Here is a 16,790-nt window from a genome sequence, read left to right on the forward strand (position 1 = left end):
TTCTAAATTGTATATATCGGAGTCTCTTGATAAGTGTAATTTTATTACTCTACTTTTTCCTAACGTGGTAGAGGTGCACATAGTAAGCGCTTCGCAAATACTGTCATCACTGTTATTATTATTATTTTCAGCTCTTTTCTGTGTCTAATTTAACAATAGGATGCAGTGTAGTTTTCTTCCACCTTTCAAAATTAAAAGGGTCATAGTTTTGAAAATGAATTAGATATGTTTGAGCTTCAGGGAGAATGGTGGTCTGGTCCATTTATGGGCTCTATAGCACCTACTGTCAATATCCATATTTCATCTCAGTTTCTTCAAGGTTGCTAGTAAGTGAAAAGAAAGGAGCTATTCAGAAGCCCTATAAAAAAAACGGGATCCAAGTAGCACCCAAAAAAGTCTATTGTGGTTGAAGATTTGGAAACACAATTACCAAGATTTCAGATAAATTGTGGTTATTTCTAGTTATTGAGTTCCTTGTTTTACAGAGTTCCAGCCAAACAAAACTGTCCTGTGAATCTACTATTTAATTGAGCTTCATCCAGCTGAGAGTGAAATTATGTGTGAAAGCCAACTGAAGCCTCTATTCCCGTTGCATTCTGCGTATTCCTAAGACGGCTGTACTTGCTGGCAATCTGGCCGCATAATCAAAAATGCTGCATCTGAAGGTCCAGTTTTTGGATGATTCCCAGAAGATTTTTGTGGTTGACGTAAGTGGAATTCACTTCACCATTATTTCTTATTAAAAAGGGGTTATGTGTAAGGATTCCATTAGCCTGTAATGTTATGTACTCTCTCTTTAAGAAGCATAAAGGAGAAATGTAGTTTTCAGCTTCAAGAAGGAACAGAAACCTAGAGTAAATACCAAATTCTGCCTCTTGTAGGATTGATGTGATTGCTAATGTGTAAAGCTTCCATCAGATGAGATGTTCCCTTGTCTCAAAAAAGAAAATAATGATTACTCTCACTGTAATTTTTAAATGGAAAGGGGAAGAAACAGGAGTATGATTTACTTGGCAGTGTCTGTGCTTTTTGGACAAGTGAATAACTTGTAGGATATTTGTTGAAGCTGGTGTGTCTGGCCACATTCCTTCAGAGGAGAAGCCCTTAACTAGGAAAGATGAAAAGGGGATAACCCGTATACATTTTCTTTAAAAAAACAAAATAGGAAGAGAAAGAAGAATATGAAACACGGAATATTTTAGAAATCCATTTAATAGAAAATAATAAAGGAAAATATTTTTTTAAATGCATTTAGTGCCTACCTCCCTTCGGAGCTTGACATGTCATTTCTAAGTACCAGATAATTGCTTTATGTATGTTGGACAGTAAAATTGAAACACAGTAGAATGCATTTGTTTCACTAAAATAGTGTTTATATCCCAATATTTTTATGTACAAATTTCACTTTTCTATTTTAGTAATATTTTAGAGAATTTTAAGTTATAAGGGGCTGCTTGAGCCAGAATTCAAGTTTCTCTGATAGTCACATCACAGAATAAAAATAAAATTATTTTCTAATGTAAGAAGGTTCTTTTGTGAATTCACTTGAAGGGATGATCTGAAAGTACTTGGTTTCTAAGTGAAGGACTCAAAGGGGCACCGATAACTTTTAAAAAAAATTTTCATTTTAATATGAGTGGACATGTGATTTTTCTATCTCACTATAGCTGTTTCACCAACTAGGTTTTTTTTTCCTTTTAAAGGAAAAGACATTTGTAGAACTGTAGGCTTGAATGATTTGTTTTTGTAGCAAAAAGTTACCATTAAAAGACTAGCTATTTCCTAGTCTCTGTCATGGAAATGTATTTAAAACGCTTTTGGGCATTTGGTCCATTTGATGTTATATAGCTACAATAAATGTGGAGTGAACTGTACATTAACAAGGGGTTGCTTTAAGCTGAGTTCTGAATAGATTTTTCAAGCAAGCCAGAGATGGTTCTTTAATGTTGAGTGGCTGAAAAAAAGCTTTTCTGGAGGTACCTTTGCAGTCCAGCCACAGTTAATAGAGGAGGTTGCTGTGACCTAACAGTGAGGTCAGTTTAGTTTCTTAAATTCCAACAGACTTGCAGTCATGTACGTTGTGGATGAAAGTCAGTTTTTTCTTTGTAACATTTCAAATGCATTTTGTTTTAGAGTATGAAAAATCTGTTACTCTGCCATTCATGTGTTAAGGTATCAGTTTTGTGGGGGGTTGCGACTGTAAGTAGTAATAATGATGTCAACTAATAGTGAGAATTTTTCCTTCTGTAGAATCAGGTTGTGCCTTTCTTGTCCCCACTGTCCCATCTATCAACAGCACTGCTGTTGGGAAAGGTGCTGCCTAGGTTTGTGACCACCATAATCCCATGGCTGCTGGAGCCACTGCCTGCCAGAGTTAATTTTGTTAATTTTGTCCCCTCTCTTCCCCCTTATTCTCCCTCACTACATTCTTACTCCCTTCTGTGACTCTCAACCTCTCATCAGGCATGCTACATGGGGATGGGTCGGTGGGGGTGGCAGGGATGAGGGTGGGCTGGGTACTGTATATTCCCCATGTTGGTAGCAAGGTCTTCATCGGGCTGAGCAGCAGAACATTTTAGCCTTGGGAAAAGTGTATTGTGCAAAGACAGAATCGTTGACCTCAGCAGTCCAGAGCACTTTCAAACTCCCATACATTCTGGGCGTTTTCCCCATAAGACTACAGTGGGGCACTGGTAAGAGGCTGGGGGACTGGAAGAAGTGGAAGGAAGGTCGAGATGTTCTAGGTGACACTGCTGCTCCCCTGTAAGGCAGCGTGGAGCCAGGGTTAGGGGCTTGAAAGGAGAGAAGCTGCCTGTCCCTCATTTACTGACTTGTCACTGACACTTCCTTAGGTTAGTTGGGCCTGTCCTCATTGAAGTGAAGTACCCTGGAAAGATTTTTAAGGGTCATCGAGTCCATCACCCTACCTTCAGATAGTGCCATACCTAAACCATCCCAGTCAGGTCCTGCTTTTTTTAAAGACTTCAAGATTCTGAAGTATCCCTCAGGAAGGCAACCCCAAAACAACCTACCCTGACAAGACTGTGTTCCTTAGGCAGTGTCTGACCCAAATATTTATAGCTACAGTGTGGCTTATTCAAGAGGGCTTGCTTGAGAATAGTTGGATGATTCCCAAATCTAGCTTGCCCAGACTTCTCATCTCCTCAACAATCTCGCATTTCCTCCTGCTTCCAGGTCATCTCTTCATTGATGTCCCACCAGCACATCAAACTCAGTATGTCCAAAACTTAACTTTTGTTGTTCAATCAATAGTGGTATTCATTTACTGTGCATCGAGGACTGTAATATGCACTTGGGAAAGTACAACACAACAGAGTTGGTAGACACTATCCTTTGCCCCAGAAGTGCTTACAGTCTACAGAGGGAGACAGACATTAAAATAGATTATGGATAGGGGAAATACTAGAGTATAAGAATATGTACATAAATACTGTGGGACTAGGGTATCAAAATGCTTAAAGGGCACACAAGCCAAAAACTTAGTTAACACAGAGGGGAGGGTGAATAAGGGAAACTAAAGGGCTTTGTACGGGAAGACTTTTTGGAGGAGATGTGATTTTGGAGGGTGTTGGAGGTGGAGAGACTGGTGGGCTGTTGGATATGCGGGGAAGACAGTTCCAGGCCCAAAGGAGAACGTGGGCAAGGGGTTGGCAGGGTAGATGAGATCAAGGTACAGAGAGTTGGTGTTAGAGGATGTGCAGATAAGGGTGTGGGAGGAAATCAGTGAGGTTAGGTAGGAGAGAAACAGCGTAGCCTAATCAATCAATAGTATTTAATGAGCATTTAGTATGTGCAGAACACTGTACTAAGCACCTGGGAGAGTACAGTGCAAAATAATTAGCAGACACATTCCCTTTCCATAATGAGTTTATAGTGGATAGAGCATGGGCCTGGAGTCAGGATGACCTGGGTTCTGATTAGATTAGAACCCAGGCTCTGCCACATCTGCTGTGTGACCTTGGGCAAGCCACTTAACTTCTCTGCACCGCAGTTACCTCATCTGTAAAATGGGGATTAAGACTGTAAGCCCTATGTGGACATATAGTGTGTCCAACCTGATTACTTTATATCTACCCCAAGTGCTTAGTGCAGTGCTTGGTACATAGTAAACCCTTAACGGATACCATAAAAAAGGTAAGGAGTTTTGTTTTGATGCAGCAGTAGATGGACAACCATTGGAGGTTTTTGAGGAGTGGGAAGATATGCACTGAATGGTTTCCAGAGGCGGGAAGGAGGGAGGCTGATGAAGTAGTCAAGGTGGGAAATAAGTGCTTAGATCAGAATGGTAGCAGTTTGGAAAGAGAAGAAAGGTGGGTTCTGGAGATGTTGTGAAGGTAGAACTGACAGGATTATTTGACAGATTGGATGTGTGAGTTGAATGAGAGGTTATTTGAAGATAATGCCAAGGTAACTGGCTTAAGACCGACGGTGGTGGTGGTGGTGTTTACATGATAGGAAAGATTGGGAAGGACAGGGTTTGGGTGGAAAGATGAGCAGCTCAGTTTGGGACATGTTAAACATGAGTTGTTGGGAGAAAGTAGAGATGTCCTGAAGGCAGGAATAAATGTGAGACTCCCAAATCCCCTCTCCTGCTTCAGTTTCCCCATCACCATTGACACCACATTCCTCCCCACCACCTCAGAATCCTGCAACCATGACATTATCCCTGAGTCCTCCGTCTCCTTCAATCCGTATATTGTCTGCCCCTAAATCCTATGGGTTTTTCCCTCCAAACATTTCCTAGTCCACTCATTCTTCTCCATCCCAATGTCTGCCAGGGATATTTGTAATACTGTGGCTTGACAAGGGCTTCAGTCTCCTCGTTGACTTCTCTGCCACCAGTCTTTTCCTTCTCCAACCCCTTCTTCACTGTGCTGCCTGGATCATTTTTCTAAAACTGCTTTATATACCCCATGCCTCAAAATTTTTCAGTGGTTGACCATTCCTCTCTGCATCAAGCAGAAGGCCCCGACCATTGCAGTTAAGGGACTCAATCATCAGTCTCCTTCCTGCTTATCCACTCTCTTCTCTCACTACACCCCAGTTCACATTCTTCATTCCTCTCATGCTCGTTTACTCACTATTCCTTGTTCTCTTCTCTTTTCTTCTGCCTTGGACCTCTTTTTCCTTCTTGGAATTTCCTCTCCCCTCAAATCTGCAAGACCATGGCTCTTGTAATTTTCAAAGCCCTTTTAAAATCACACCTCCCTCAAGAAGCCTTTCCCTATTCATTTCTGTTCACTCCAGGTAATATCCCTCTGTCATCCACCTCAACATTTCCATACCAACTATTCAGTTGTATTCATACAACTGGCCATTGTGTTGATGTATGTATCTTTATACTCTCTTCCTCCTAATCAGTAATTCATTTTAGTGTCCATCTCCCACACCAGACTATAAGTTCTCTGAGGGCAGGGATAAGGTCTACTAATTCACTTGTACTTAGACTAGTACTCTGCCACAAGTGCTCAATCAGTGCTTTTGATTGAAAACATGAAATGTTATCTATTCTACTGGCCAATTGAAATAATGTTTCTTGCCATTTTAAACCTCAGCAATTTTATCAAGTTTACACTAAGTGATTCAAGCAGCAAGATGGCAAGGAAATTTATCTAGAAAGCCCATTCTCATTTTCAGACTAACTCATTATCTAGACTCAAAGGCAATGCTATGCAATAAAGTCAAGGAAAATTGATGATCAGCACTAATAAATATTTTTAATGGGCCACCTGAAAAAACAATTTCCTTATCCCTGACCTTTTTGCCCCCTGCCTAGTTTTCTTCCTCTCCTGGTTATTCCTGCCAAGAGGTAGCTTTTCATCCAGTCTTACTCTGAGAAATCATCTAAAGGTATCTCAGGGGAGAAATGGGTTGTCTTCACTTTTCCCTATCTAAGCTTCGCTAGTACTTAACTTCTCTCCCCCATTGTTTTTTAACTGTCTTCCAATCTACTGCCTCCATTTAGGGATTTAAAAAATTGCATTTGTATTTTTCCTTCCTGCAAGTGTTCAGGAGGGTGGAGATGATCTCCTATTCAGAAAAAGCTTTTTGCGTTCCTTGCTTTGGTGCTAATGAGGCCCTTGGCAATCACAGCCAAGAGTATGATTCATTTGGATTCCCAAATCACATTGAAAACCCAGCAGCTAGGTGTTCCAAATACCACTCCTTCAGGCAGCACTGTTACTCTTGATTATCGGTCTCTGAGACCAGCAATTTGCTGTGGATTTCAGTTTATTTCTGCCTGGACAACTTTCTCAGGCACTCCTTTGTGCTGTTTGTATGACCTCCCACTGTACTTCACCACTATTAATAATAATTATGATATTAGGTGTGCAAATCACTATGCTAAGCAGCTATAATATAATGAAATCAGATAGAGTCCTTATCCCACCTGGAGCTCACAATCTAAGGGACTGCTCTGTTTGCTCTCTCTCTCCCAAACTGGCCATTAATTTTAGTGGATCCAAAATCTGTTTATTGATAAAGTAACACCTAGGATTTCTTTGACTAATACAGCAGAAATGACTAATCACTGCCTTTTGCTAAAGCTTTCATCTCACTAAACATTCTGGGTGACACTTGAGCTGGGAGGGCTATGTATGTAGGAATGAATTGCGGTGAGGAGCACTGTCTGTGTGGCCGCTCTGGTGCCTGCTACCCATTAAATGTGTTTGAAACAGTTGTCCCTTTTCCCAACAGTTTTGCTTTAAATTTCAAATATTCCAGGCCTATAATGCACCCATCGTTGTAAGATTTTTGAGAATTAAGAATCAAAAAGGGAACTGGGAGTCAGGATGCGTGACATTTAATTCTGGCTATACCACTTGCCTGCTATGTAACCATGGCAAGTCATTTAATTTCTCAGTTTCCTCATCTGTGAAATAGGGACTCAATACATGTTCTCCCTTCCCTTCAGACTATGAGCCTCACATAGGGAAGGGCTGTGTGCAACCTGATTGTCTTGTCTTGTTCCCAGTGCTTATTACAGTGCTTGTCACTAAGTGCGTGCTTAACAAATGCAAGTATTATTATCATTGATAAATATGTTTCTGGTACTTTCTGTCCTGCATTCAGTTGTAACATTTGCAAAATTCATACCTTTGGAAGTGAAAAAACTTCTCTGAACTCTATTGAAAACAATTTCAGGGTTTGGACTTTAAGGTTGCGTATTTTTCCTCTTTCATTTGTGCTTCAGTATATAAGTAAAATGACTGCTTATTTTCCATTCTCTTTCCTTGAGAATGCACAATCCTGAAACATAGAAATGACACAGTTCTGCTAATTGATAGAACATCTAAATTCAGCAAACTTGATCCAGAACTGTGTAACCTCTATGGTTTTTGATTATTCCAATACTTTAGGATCAAATACCCTTTGGCTGAATAGCACCTTGACCTTTCTGGAGTTTAAATTACTCCATTTGGAGAGGAGATGTGTGGGCATAAAAGCACACTTGTATTGCACATGTTGCAGTGCCCTTCTGATGAGTGAGGTGAAGTGAAGATGGGATAGAAGTGTAGGTGGAGGATTGCGTGGGAGGGAAAAACTGCTCTTGCTAAGTGCAGCTGTTGTACAGAAGCTGCAATTAGTGCTCCATAGAGTGGTGTATCTACCCCTTCATCTCTGTATCTGCCCTTTGCCTCTATCCTGCCATCTCCGCTTCACCTCCCAGATCTAAATAAAGGAGATGTGAAGAGAATATGTCCAGGTGAGGTTGCTGTTTTGGGCATGGAAAACTCAAATGGTAATGCATCGTGCATGGGATATCTCTGTCAGATTTCAGTCCCCCAGCTTCAGTTTCTTAAGACTCTCATGATGACTAAATTTACTTTTCAAGAATCTTGAAAGTAAAATAAAAATCTTCAAATTTAGATTTTCAAATTCAGAAAACTGTAAATGATCAAATAAAACTCATCCTGTTGATGAAGTTTCATTGTAATCGCCATGAAAAATCTCCATCTATTATCAGGCCAAATGAATTTAGAGTGGATCATTCCAAAATGGGAAAGATGGCCAGGAAAGCCCAGTCCCTGAGGCCAACCATTTCTCCTTCCTAAAGCAGCCTTTGTTGCCATTTGCTTCTTATTGCAGTGGGGAATATTTTTCCCTGCCCAAGTACTGATGTCTGAGCATTGCTCACCCTGAATGTCAAGGGGCCAGAAAAGGCACAGAACTGTTTGTCCATGAGCAAACTATCAAGTGTGCAAGAGATTCTCAAAAGCTCACATTCATGGGTGCAGTCTTAGTGTCGGCAGCGGCAGCTTCAAACCAAAATACAACTGTTCCATTCAGTTGAGATTTTAAGCCACCTAAAAAAACTCTGTGCCTAAATGCAGTAGCCCTTTGAAAGATAAAGCAATTGACAAGCAGTTCTAGTGATCCATAGAAATAAAAAGCAGTTACCCAGAACAGTCCACCTGGACAGACTGATTTGAGGAGGTAGATTTCATGGTCTGCCTTAAAAATCAACAATTCAGTGTACAGTTTGAGCAGACTGGCTGGGACTAGCCAGTCCATAGCCCCTTCTCTCTGTGCCCCATCCTGAGAATTCTGAGCCTCTTGCCTGCCAGAAGGGAATGTCTGGGAACTGTGAGTGCTTGGCTTATCCTATTTGCCGTGATGGTGCTCAAGGAGAGGGCATATCTTTAATAACCAGCCTAGCTACTTTTATGGCACTGATCCTTTGATGTCCAAATATATCTGAGTGTTCATTTCTGAATTCAAGAACCAGAGTTAGAGCTCAAGTAAGTGGAGGTGAACAAATGTCAAACCCGAGACATTCAGGGAGGAGAAAAGCTTCTGCATTTGATTTTAAAATAGCAACTGAGTCAGCCTTCCAGATCCTGCTCCACAGATAATTCTGCCAAAATAATTGAAGGGGAAAGGTATTGAAACAACTAGCCTTTTAGATGTGCAAATCATCATCATCATCAATCGTATTTATTGAGCACTTACTATGTGCAGAGCACTGTACTAAGTGCTTGGGAAGTACAAATTGGCAACATATAGAGACAGTCCCTACCCAACAGTGGGCTCACAGTCTAAAAGGGGGAGACAGAGAACAAAACCAAAGATACTAACAAAATAAAATAAGTAGAATAGATATGCACAAGTAAAATAAATAAATAAATAGAGTAATAAATATGTACAAACATATATACATATATACAGGTGCTGTGGGGAAGGGAAGGAGGTAAGATGTGGGGGATGCAAATAATTGGAAAGTCAGGGTTGGGTTTTTTACAGTATTTAGGTGCTTCTTATGTGTCAGGCACTGTACTAAGTGCTGGGTTAGAAACAAGGTTATCAGGTTGGACACAGTCTGCTTCTTACCTTGAGACAATCTTCCAGTGCAGATTATTAATGGTTTATCCCATTCCCACCTCATTTTCCCATTGCCCAACCCTCCTAAACAAGGTCAAAGGTTCTGTTCCTCCGTCCTTGGTACAGTACCATGTTCTGGGCATTAGATTTTTCCATATGTGTTAAATATAAACTGACTGCATGCAGGCGACTTTGGAAGCTCTGGGCATTTAAGTATCCAGGAGAGCCACTGGCTGGGTTGGCAGGGCTTTGGAGGCTCTGGACAGTCAAATGGGACAGTATTGGGTGGCGTGGGCCTGGTCCCGGGCTTGATTCAAAGGGCCCAGGGGCTTTAGGGAGTAGATTTCCCTGTTGGTGGAATAGTTCCATTCCTGTCTTCCTCCTCCTCCCATCCCTCCCTTCCTAACACCCTTGACCTTGCAGTAAGCCCATGTGAAGCCTTGAGTAACGTGGCCAGAATTTGTGGGACCAGGACAAGGTTTAAAAGGGACCAGGGGCAAGAGGGGAACCAGAAAGAAGGGAAGAAGGATTGGGGGGGAAGGGATGATGGCAGAAGGGAAAGGGCAGCAGGGAGAGTGGTGTCTTGAAGGTATTTTACCCTTCATTGCTGTGTCATCTGTTGCCAGCACTAAGGGTCAGTGGCTTGGCTCCTAGTTGACTTTGGCACTAGTGGCAGCTTTGATCACAGATGAGCCTGGGGAGCTGAAGTGCCTGCAGTCACTGCCATCATCAGTCAGCCAGTCAATCATATTTTTTGAGCACTTACTGCATGCAGAGCACTGTGCTAAACACTTGGGAGAGTACAATATACCACTATAACAGACACATTCCCTGCTCACAGCATCACCCAGGCAGGAGCAGTAGCAGCCTTAGTGGTCATTCCGGCTCCTTTTAAGAGGCTGTTTTGGCCTCTTCTGGGGTCATGTCTGGGAGGGAGTTTTGGGTGTTGGGAAAAGCCCCTGTCATGCCCAGCCCCAGGATGGACCAGAGCAATGCAGAAATGACAGAGCCCGGGCCTGGGAATCAGAAGGTCATGGGTTCTAATCCTGACTCTGCTGTGTGACCTTGAGCAAGTCACTTCTCTGGGTCTGTTACCTCATCTGTAAAATGGGGATTGAGACTGTGAGCCTCAGTGGAACAGGGTCTGTGTCCAATCCGATTTGTTTGTATCCACCCCAGCACTGAGTAAGCACTTAAGTACCACAATTATTTTTAATCTGATGGTAGCCAAGACAGAGATTGGGGAATTTACATTTTTCCTGAGGCCAAAAGGAACCCCGAAGAATCGTGACCACCCCAACTAAAGCAGGATAGCAGGTCACATTCTGTTGATCCTGTCTCTGACTGAGCAGCTCTCACTGGGGTGGACCCCATAAAATGTGGCAGCCCTGAACTTTTTCCTGGTCTGCCTGCACACTTACTCATATTTCCCTTTTTTCTGTAGTCCCCTCTTAAGTAGGGGACCTTATATTCCTCAATTTATGTCTGTTGTCTTCTCTGTGAGCTGCATATAGGCAGAGACTGGGACAGATCCAATTGTATTGCATCTTCCCTGGTGCTTAGGAAAGTGCTTGGCACATAACAAATATCTCAATTATAGTGGTCATTCATTCATTCATTCAATCATATTTTCTTGAGCCCATACTTTGTGCAGAGCACTGTACTAAACGCTTGGAAAGTACAATTCTGCAACAGAGACAGTCCCTACCCAACAACCGGCTCACAATCTAGAAGGGGGAGACAGACAACAAAACAAAACAGGTAGACAAGTGTCAATACCATCATAATAGATAAGTAGAGTTATAGATATATATGCATCATTAACAAAATAAGTAGAGTAATAAATAAGTACAAATATACACAAGTGCTATGGGGAGGGGAAGGGGGTAGGTGTGAACACCAGGAAGGAATCTTGGAGAGGTTTTTTCATACAGTCTCATTTCTTCTCATCTCTCTGTGTACACATGCACATTATTATTATTATCATCATATTTATTGAGTGCTTACTGTGTGCAGAGCACTGTACTAAGCGCTTGTGTGTTTAGGGTGATATATGCATTTTTTTCCTAAACTCCAAGAGGCTAGTTCATGTCTTGCCTTGGATGTAGTACATAGTGTCTAGTCGAACGCTCTGTCCTCCATCAGGGCACGATAAGTACTGACTGACAAGTCTCTCATCAGAATTGGAAATTTCTATTTGACCGAAAGTTATTTAGGTACCAAGCTTTGTGCAAAACAGCTAATAGCGATAACATCATGCACAAATGCATTCAATGGTAGAGCATTCCACTGTGGAAGCAGGCAGTTATTATTGTTTTAATTACCCAGAGTATCTAGTAATTGTGCCAAGACTTGGGAGCCCTGTGTTGAGAATGCTGTTATTATATTGTCGTTTTCAACAGTTTTAGCTTAGAGGAGTGGTAATTTCAACCTCTCTGTGAGTGGCAAAGGATGGCTATTAGTTTTTAACACATACACATTACCATGAATAGCTATGGCTTTCCAACAACCTTAGAGTTCCTGGGTAGAGCTCTGGAATAATGGCCTCGTTCAGTCTTGGCCTGTAGACCCTCCAGGATGGGCATCGCAACAGAGCGAAAACCCCTTCCAGGTGGACACCCACTTCTTTCCTTCTATTGGATGCCCCCCAAGTGCTCGAGGCCTGTAACATTGGGACAAATTAGCGCCTCTTCATCTTGAAATGAAACAACCACCCCCACCCCCCTGCAAAGAATGATGTTTACTCTTCAGGAATGGTGGAACTGCCCTGGGGGAACTAGCTGCAATTTGTGTTCTCCACTTTGTTCTGTAGTTGTGGCCCCTTCCTCAACCCAGTCTCCACCTCCCCTCCTCCTGCCTTCATTTGCCAGATCTTTCAAATGGGCAGTGGCATTGGGGAATGTGGAGCATGGAATGGCAAGTGGTAGGGCACCAAAAATGCCTTCCATCTCTCTCCTCCCCTCCCCAGGTTACCATATATGCCCCCCGATAGCAAGTTTAATCCCTGAATGGCATGTGTCTCTGTTCTGGCAGGACAGGCCTTCAGTGTGGCTAAACTTGAACAACTTTTAGCCATCCATATGCATAGCAGCATTTTTCAGCAAATCATTTAGGGTTTAAAGGGGAACATGAAAGTCTTAATCTTAACCCTCCATTTTGAGTTGCAGTGCAAAATTAACTTGTTCTCTCAAGGGTCTGCAACTCTGACATTAAGGCTCTGGGGGAGAAAACTGGTTGGCTTTCTAATTATTCCTTGTTCGTTGATGTGTTAAACAACACTTTGTGCTAAGCCAGAAGCTATAGACTGCTCAGTCTGAAGATGACTGTATTTTACAATTAGCTGTTGCTACCTGTTAGTCTTTATTCTGAGCAGTTCCATTTTCACCAGTGGCAAACCCCAGAAAATTCTCCTTCGCCGAATTAAGTAGGTTTGATTTCCTCTTCCCTTTAGTGTGCAGAGATTTGGCTTTTCCCCAGGGAATTTATTCATGGATAGCTCAGACTGCATTTTTTAGGTGTATTCATTTATTACACAGCTGAACTTTTCTTCCCCAGTAGGTAGTAAGCTCCTCAAGACTTAGTGCAGTGCTGTTCACATAGGCCTTCAGTAAAGGATGCTCGTGATGGTTTTAAAATGTATCCTATCTTGCAGTGCCTTGAAAATATTTAACATTTTAAAACTATAAAACAACAAAGCCATTAGCATTTGCCCCATTATCCATCCCAGAAGATACTCAGGACTAAAAGTCCCAGTTCTTTGATGTTACTGAAAGCTTTTCTCCAAAGATTTCACAGTACTTTCTAAACAAATGGCTTTATTCTCTCTGATTTCTCTAAATGGAAATGGAGGATAAGATGAACTGGGTGTTTATTAAAACCTAATTGTTACTTTCAGTGATGGAATTTGTGTGAACCCCTAGTTGCCTGGTTCTGTGGCCTTCCCTCCTTTATTGTGAGAAGATGTGCTGTGTAATGTTGAAGATTGTTGTGGTAACAACAAATGTGTGTCACCAAGAGGTTTTTGAACAAGGGACTTTCATGGATGATTGAGTGGGTAATCACAAGCAAGTCTGGTTTCTGACAGTGGGGAAAAGTGCTCTGGGCCAGGGGGAGGAAGGTAGCGACAGATGCAGGGTAATGTACCTGGGAAGTAACTGCAGAAATACGAAGAGGGAAATGGCAGCAGAGCAAGACCTAAAAATCAAAGTGGCAGTGATGTAACACTGAAATTCTTTCCCATGGGTTTAGTACAGTTCTCTCTACACAGTAAGTGCTCAATAAATGCCATTGATTGGACAATACTGTGAGCTTTGAGGAAAGCAGTAGTAATAGTATTAAGCACTTACTGTGTGCAGAGCACTGTACTAAGCATTCACAGCAAGGACATACGGTCCTGGGTGGGGCGGGGCGCACAATCTAAGGAAGGTTAAAGAAGTCTGGATTATTCACCTGGCCCAAGTGTGAATCAAAAAGCATCTTTTGATCTGCAAAGTGATATAATTCTGAGGTGGGTGCCCTGCTGCATTAGATGTACACTGTGTCCAGAAAGATAGAATTAGACTGCACTACAGCCTGAGGGATTTAAGGCTAGAGAGAGGAGAGAAATTTTCAGGTTCAGAGGGAAATAGTGGAATCATCTTCTCCCTAGCTCTTTCAAGACAAGGATGATCATCACCTGCTGGGGCTGGTGTGGATGTGGTCTGGAGGGCTAGGAGACTCTCCCAGAGCCCTGCCAGCCCTGCTTCCATGCCCCCACTATTTCCACACACCAGCTCATCAGAACAATTTCATTTTCTGCCTATCAAAGCAGAAAACAGAACCCATAACCCTGGAGTTCCCTTTTAAGGACATAGAGATTTTCAGATGCTTTGTTTCTTAAAAGCGAGACTCTGCGCCGCTCAATTTTCCCATCCTATTACTCCAAGTAGAGTTCCCCAGGGCTTTAGAGAGTGGGTCATATAAAGGCGGGAGTCTTCCATGGGAGAACTGGGCTATGAGAATTTATATTCAAAGCTCCTCGGGGTACTCTGTGTATCGGGAAAGGACAAGAAATAGAGACAGTGCTGTTTTGTACTCATAATGCCTGGACTTTATAAGGAAAAATTGGGCCTGGCTTGGTGGGAAGGAGTGTGGAAGGTGGTTGGACCATGAAGCGGGAAGCGGAAGTAGGAAAAAAAAAAAAGAGGCCAGTGAACAAATCACACCACAGCCTAGGCAATCCCCTGTTTTCCCTCATTGGATAGAGCTAGCCCAGAAAAATGGTTGTACTTTTTTAGAATACAGAGAGTTCTTTGGAGATGTTCTTAGAGGCAGTAGGAGATCCTAGTAGGGGTCCCCCTTCTCCAGACTTGCTTGGGGCGGCGGTGGGGGTGGCGGCTCAATTTTAAACACAATCCACTCCCTCAAGATGGGTAGAACTTTCTGTAAGTGGTTATTGTGACATTGTTTAGGAGTGCTGAGAAATATGAGATGACAACCTATTTAAAAAACCTGCTGACAATACCCAAATAGCAGCTTTGAGATATGACACGAAGCAACAAGAAAAGATATCTTATTGAATGAGTACTGGCTTCCTCCTGAATCCTGCGTTGCAAGTAATTGAAGAGATTTTCACTGAGAGGAATGTTTTATAACGAAACACTCTCTGTTCATCTTATCCTGGTATAGCAAAAGTCATCTGGAAAGGGCTTGTTTAACCTGAGTTGCAGCCACCTCAACCTCATTGAGAAGGAATATTTTGGGTTGGAATTCCGAAGTCATTCTGGAAATAATGTAAGTGGATTTCACATGAAAGGTTTTGTGCCTAAAATGTTCCCGAGTACCAAGGCCAATCTGGGTTTGGTGGTGGTAGTAGTATTTATTAAGTGCTCACTGTGTGCAGAGCACTGTACTGAACCCTGAGTACACAGGTGAAAATTAGACATGGACCCTGTAGGGTAATGCACAATATAGGCAATTTTCCCATCAATACCTGTACACTGGTCATAGTGGATCAATCAGTCAGCACCATAGCCAACAGGAGAAATGGAACTTTTCTCAGAGAATCTTTAACTGGATCACTGTCAATCGGTGATATTTATGCTCTTACTGTATGCAGAGCACTGTACTAAGTGCTTGGGAGTGCAGTACAACAGAGTTGGTTGACATGTTCTCTGCTCACAAGGAGCTTAGAGGCTAGAGGTGGAGACAGACATTAAAATACGTTAAGTACGTTAAGTGTTGTGAGGGTGTGGTTATCAAGTGCTAGAAGAGTACAGATCCAAATGCATAGATAATCTAGAAGGGAGAGGGAATAGGGTAAATGAGGGCTTTAGGTAAAATCACATCTCATCCGAGAAGCAGCGTGGCATAGTGGAAAGAGCATGGGCTTGGAGTCAGAGGTTGTGGGTTTTAATACCGGCTCCACCACTTATCAGCTGTGTGACTTTGGGCAAGTTACTTAACTTCTCTGTGCCTCAGTTACCTCATTTGTAAAATGGGGATTAAGACTATGAGCCCCACGTGGGACAACCTGAATACCTTGTATCTACCCCAGTGTCTAGAACAGTGCTTGGCACATACTAAGTGCTTAACAAATATAATTATAGAAGCGGCATGGTGTAGTGGATAGAGCACAGGCCTGGGAGTCAGAAGGTCATGGGTTCCAATTCTGGCTCCACCACTTGTCTGCTGTGTGACCATGGGCAAGTCACTTAACTTCTCTGTGCCTCAGTTACCTCATCTGTAAAATGGGGATTAAGACTGTGAACCCACGTGGGACAACCTGATAACCTTTTAATCTACCCCAGCACTTAAAACAATGCTTGGCACATAGTAAGCGCTTAACAAATGCCATTATCAGTATTATTATTAACAATAATAATAATAAGGCTTATGAAGGTGGGAAGGGTGGTGGTCTGTCATGTACAAAGTGGGAGGGAGTTCCAGGGACATGGGAGAAGGGTTGGTGGTGAGAGGGATGAGATTGCGGTACAGTGGTTGCTGTTAGGTGAGCGAAGCATGCTGGCTGGGTTATATGGCTATCAGCAAGGTAAGGTAGCCAAGCTGATTGAGTGTTTTAAAGCCAATGGTGAGGCATTTTTGTTTGATGGGGAAGTGGATGAAAAACCACTGGCAGTTCTTGTCAGATGTGGACTGAACTTTTTTTTTTAGAAAAATGACCCAGACAACAGAGTGAAGTGCGGACTGGAGTTGGGAGAGACAGGAGACAGGGAGGTCAGTGAGGAGGCTGATGCAGTAGTCAAGGTGGGATTTAATAATAAGAAATTATTTTATTTTTCTTGGGTGAGCGCAGTAGCAGTTTGGAAAGTGATTTGCTTATGACCGGAGTCAAAGGGTCCCAGTGTTGCCGCAGCTGCTGTGCGTGTACCAAAGGGCGCACTGGACTGTCCAGTCTGGCAGTCTTGCTGGAAATTAGAGCACATCCCACAGGGACCCCCTCTCCT

General features: G+C 42.5%; 1 protein-coding gene across 1 annotated transcript in view; it reads left to right on the plus strand.

The window, feature by feature from the left end:
• The first annotated feature begins 617 nt into the window (after positions 1–617).
• Positions 618–16,790, plus strand: part of FRMD7 (FERM domain containing 7) — a 34,878-nt gene continuing 18,705 nt past the window's right edge. Inside the window, exons 1-2 of the mRNA XM_038748362.1 lie at positions 618–707; positions 15,013–15,117. Of these exons, the coding sequence (XP_038604290.1) occupies positions 651–707; positions 15,013–15,117 (162 nt within the window). The 5' untranslated portion in view covers positions 618–650. The remainder of the gene's footprint in view (positions 708–15,012; positions 15,118–16,790) is intronic.

This window comes from Tachyglossus aculeatus, chromosome 6 (assembly GCF_015852505.1).
Source record: "Tachyglossus aculeatus isolate mTacAcu1 chromosome 6, mTacAcu1.pri, whole genome shotgun sequence".
Lineage (NCBI taxonomy): Eukaryota > Metazoa > Chordata > Mammalia > Monotremata > Tachyglossidae > Tachyglossus > Tachyglossus aculeatus.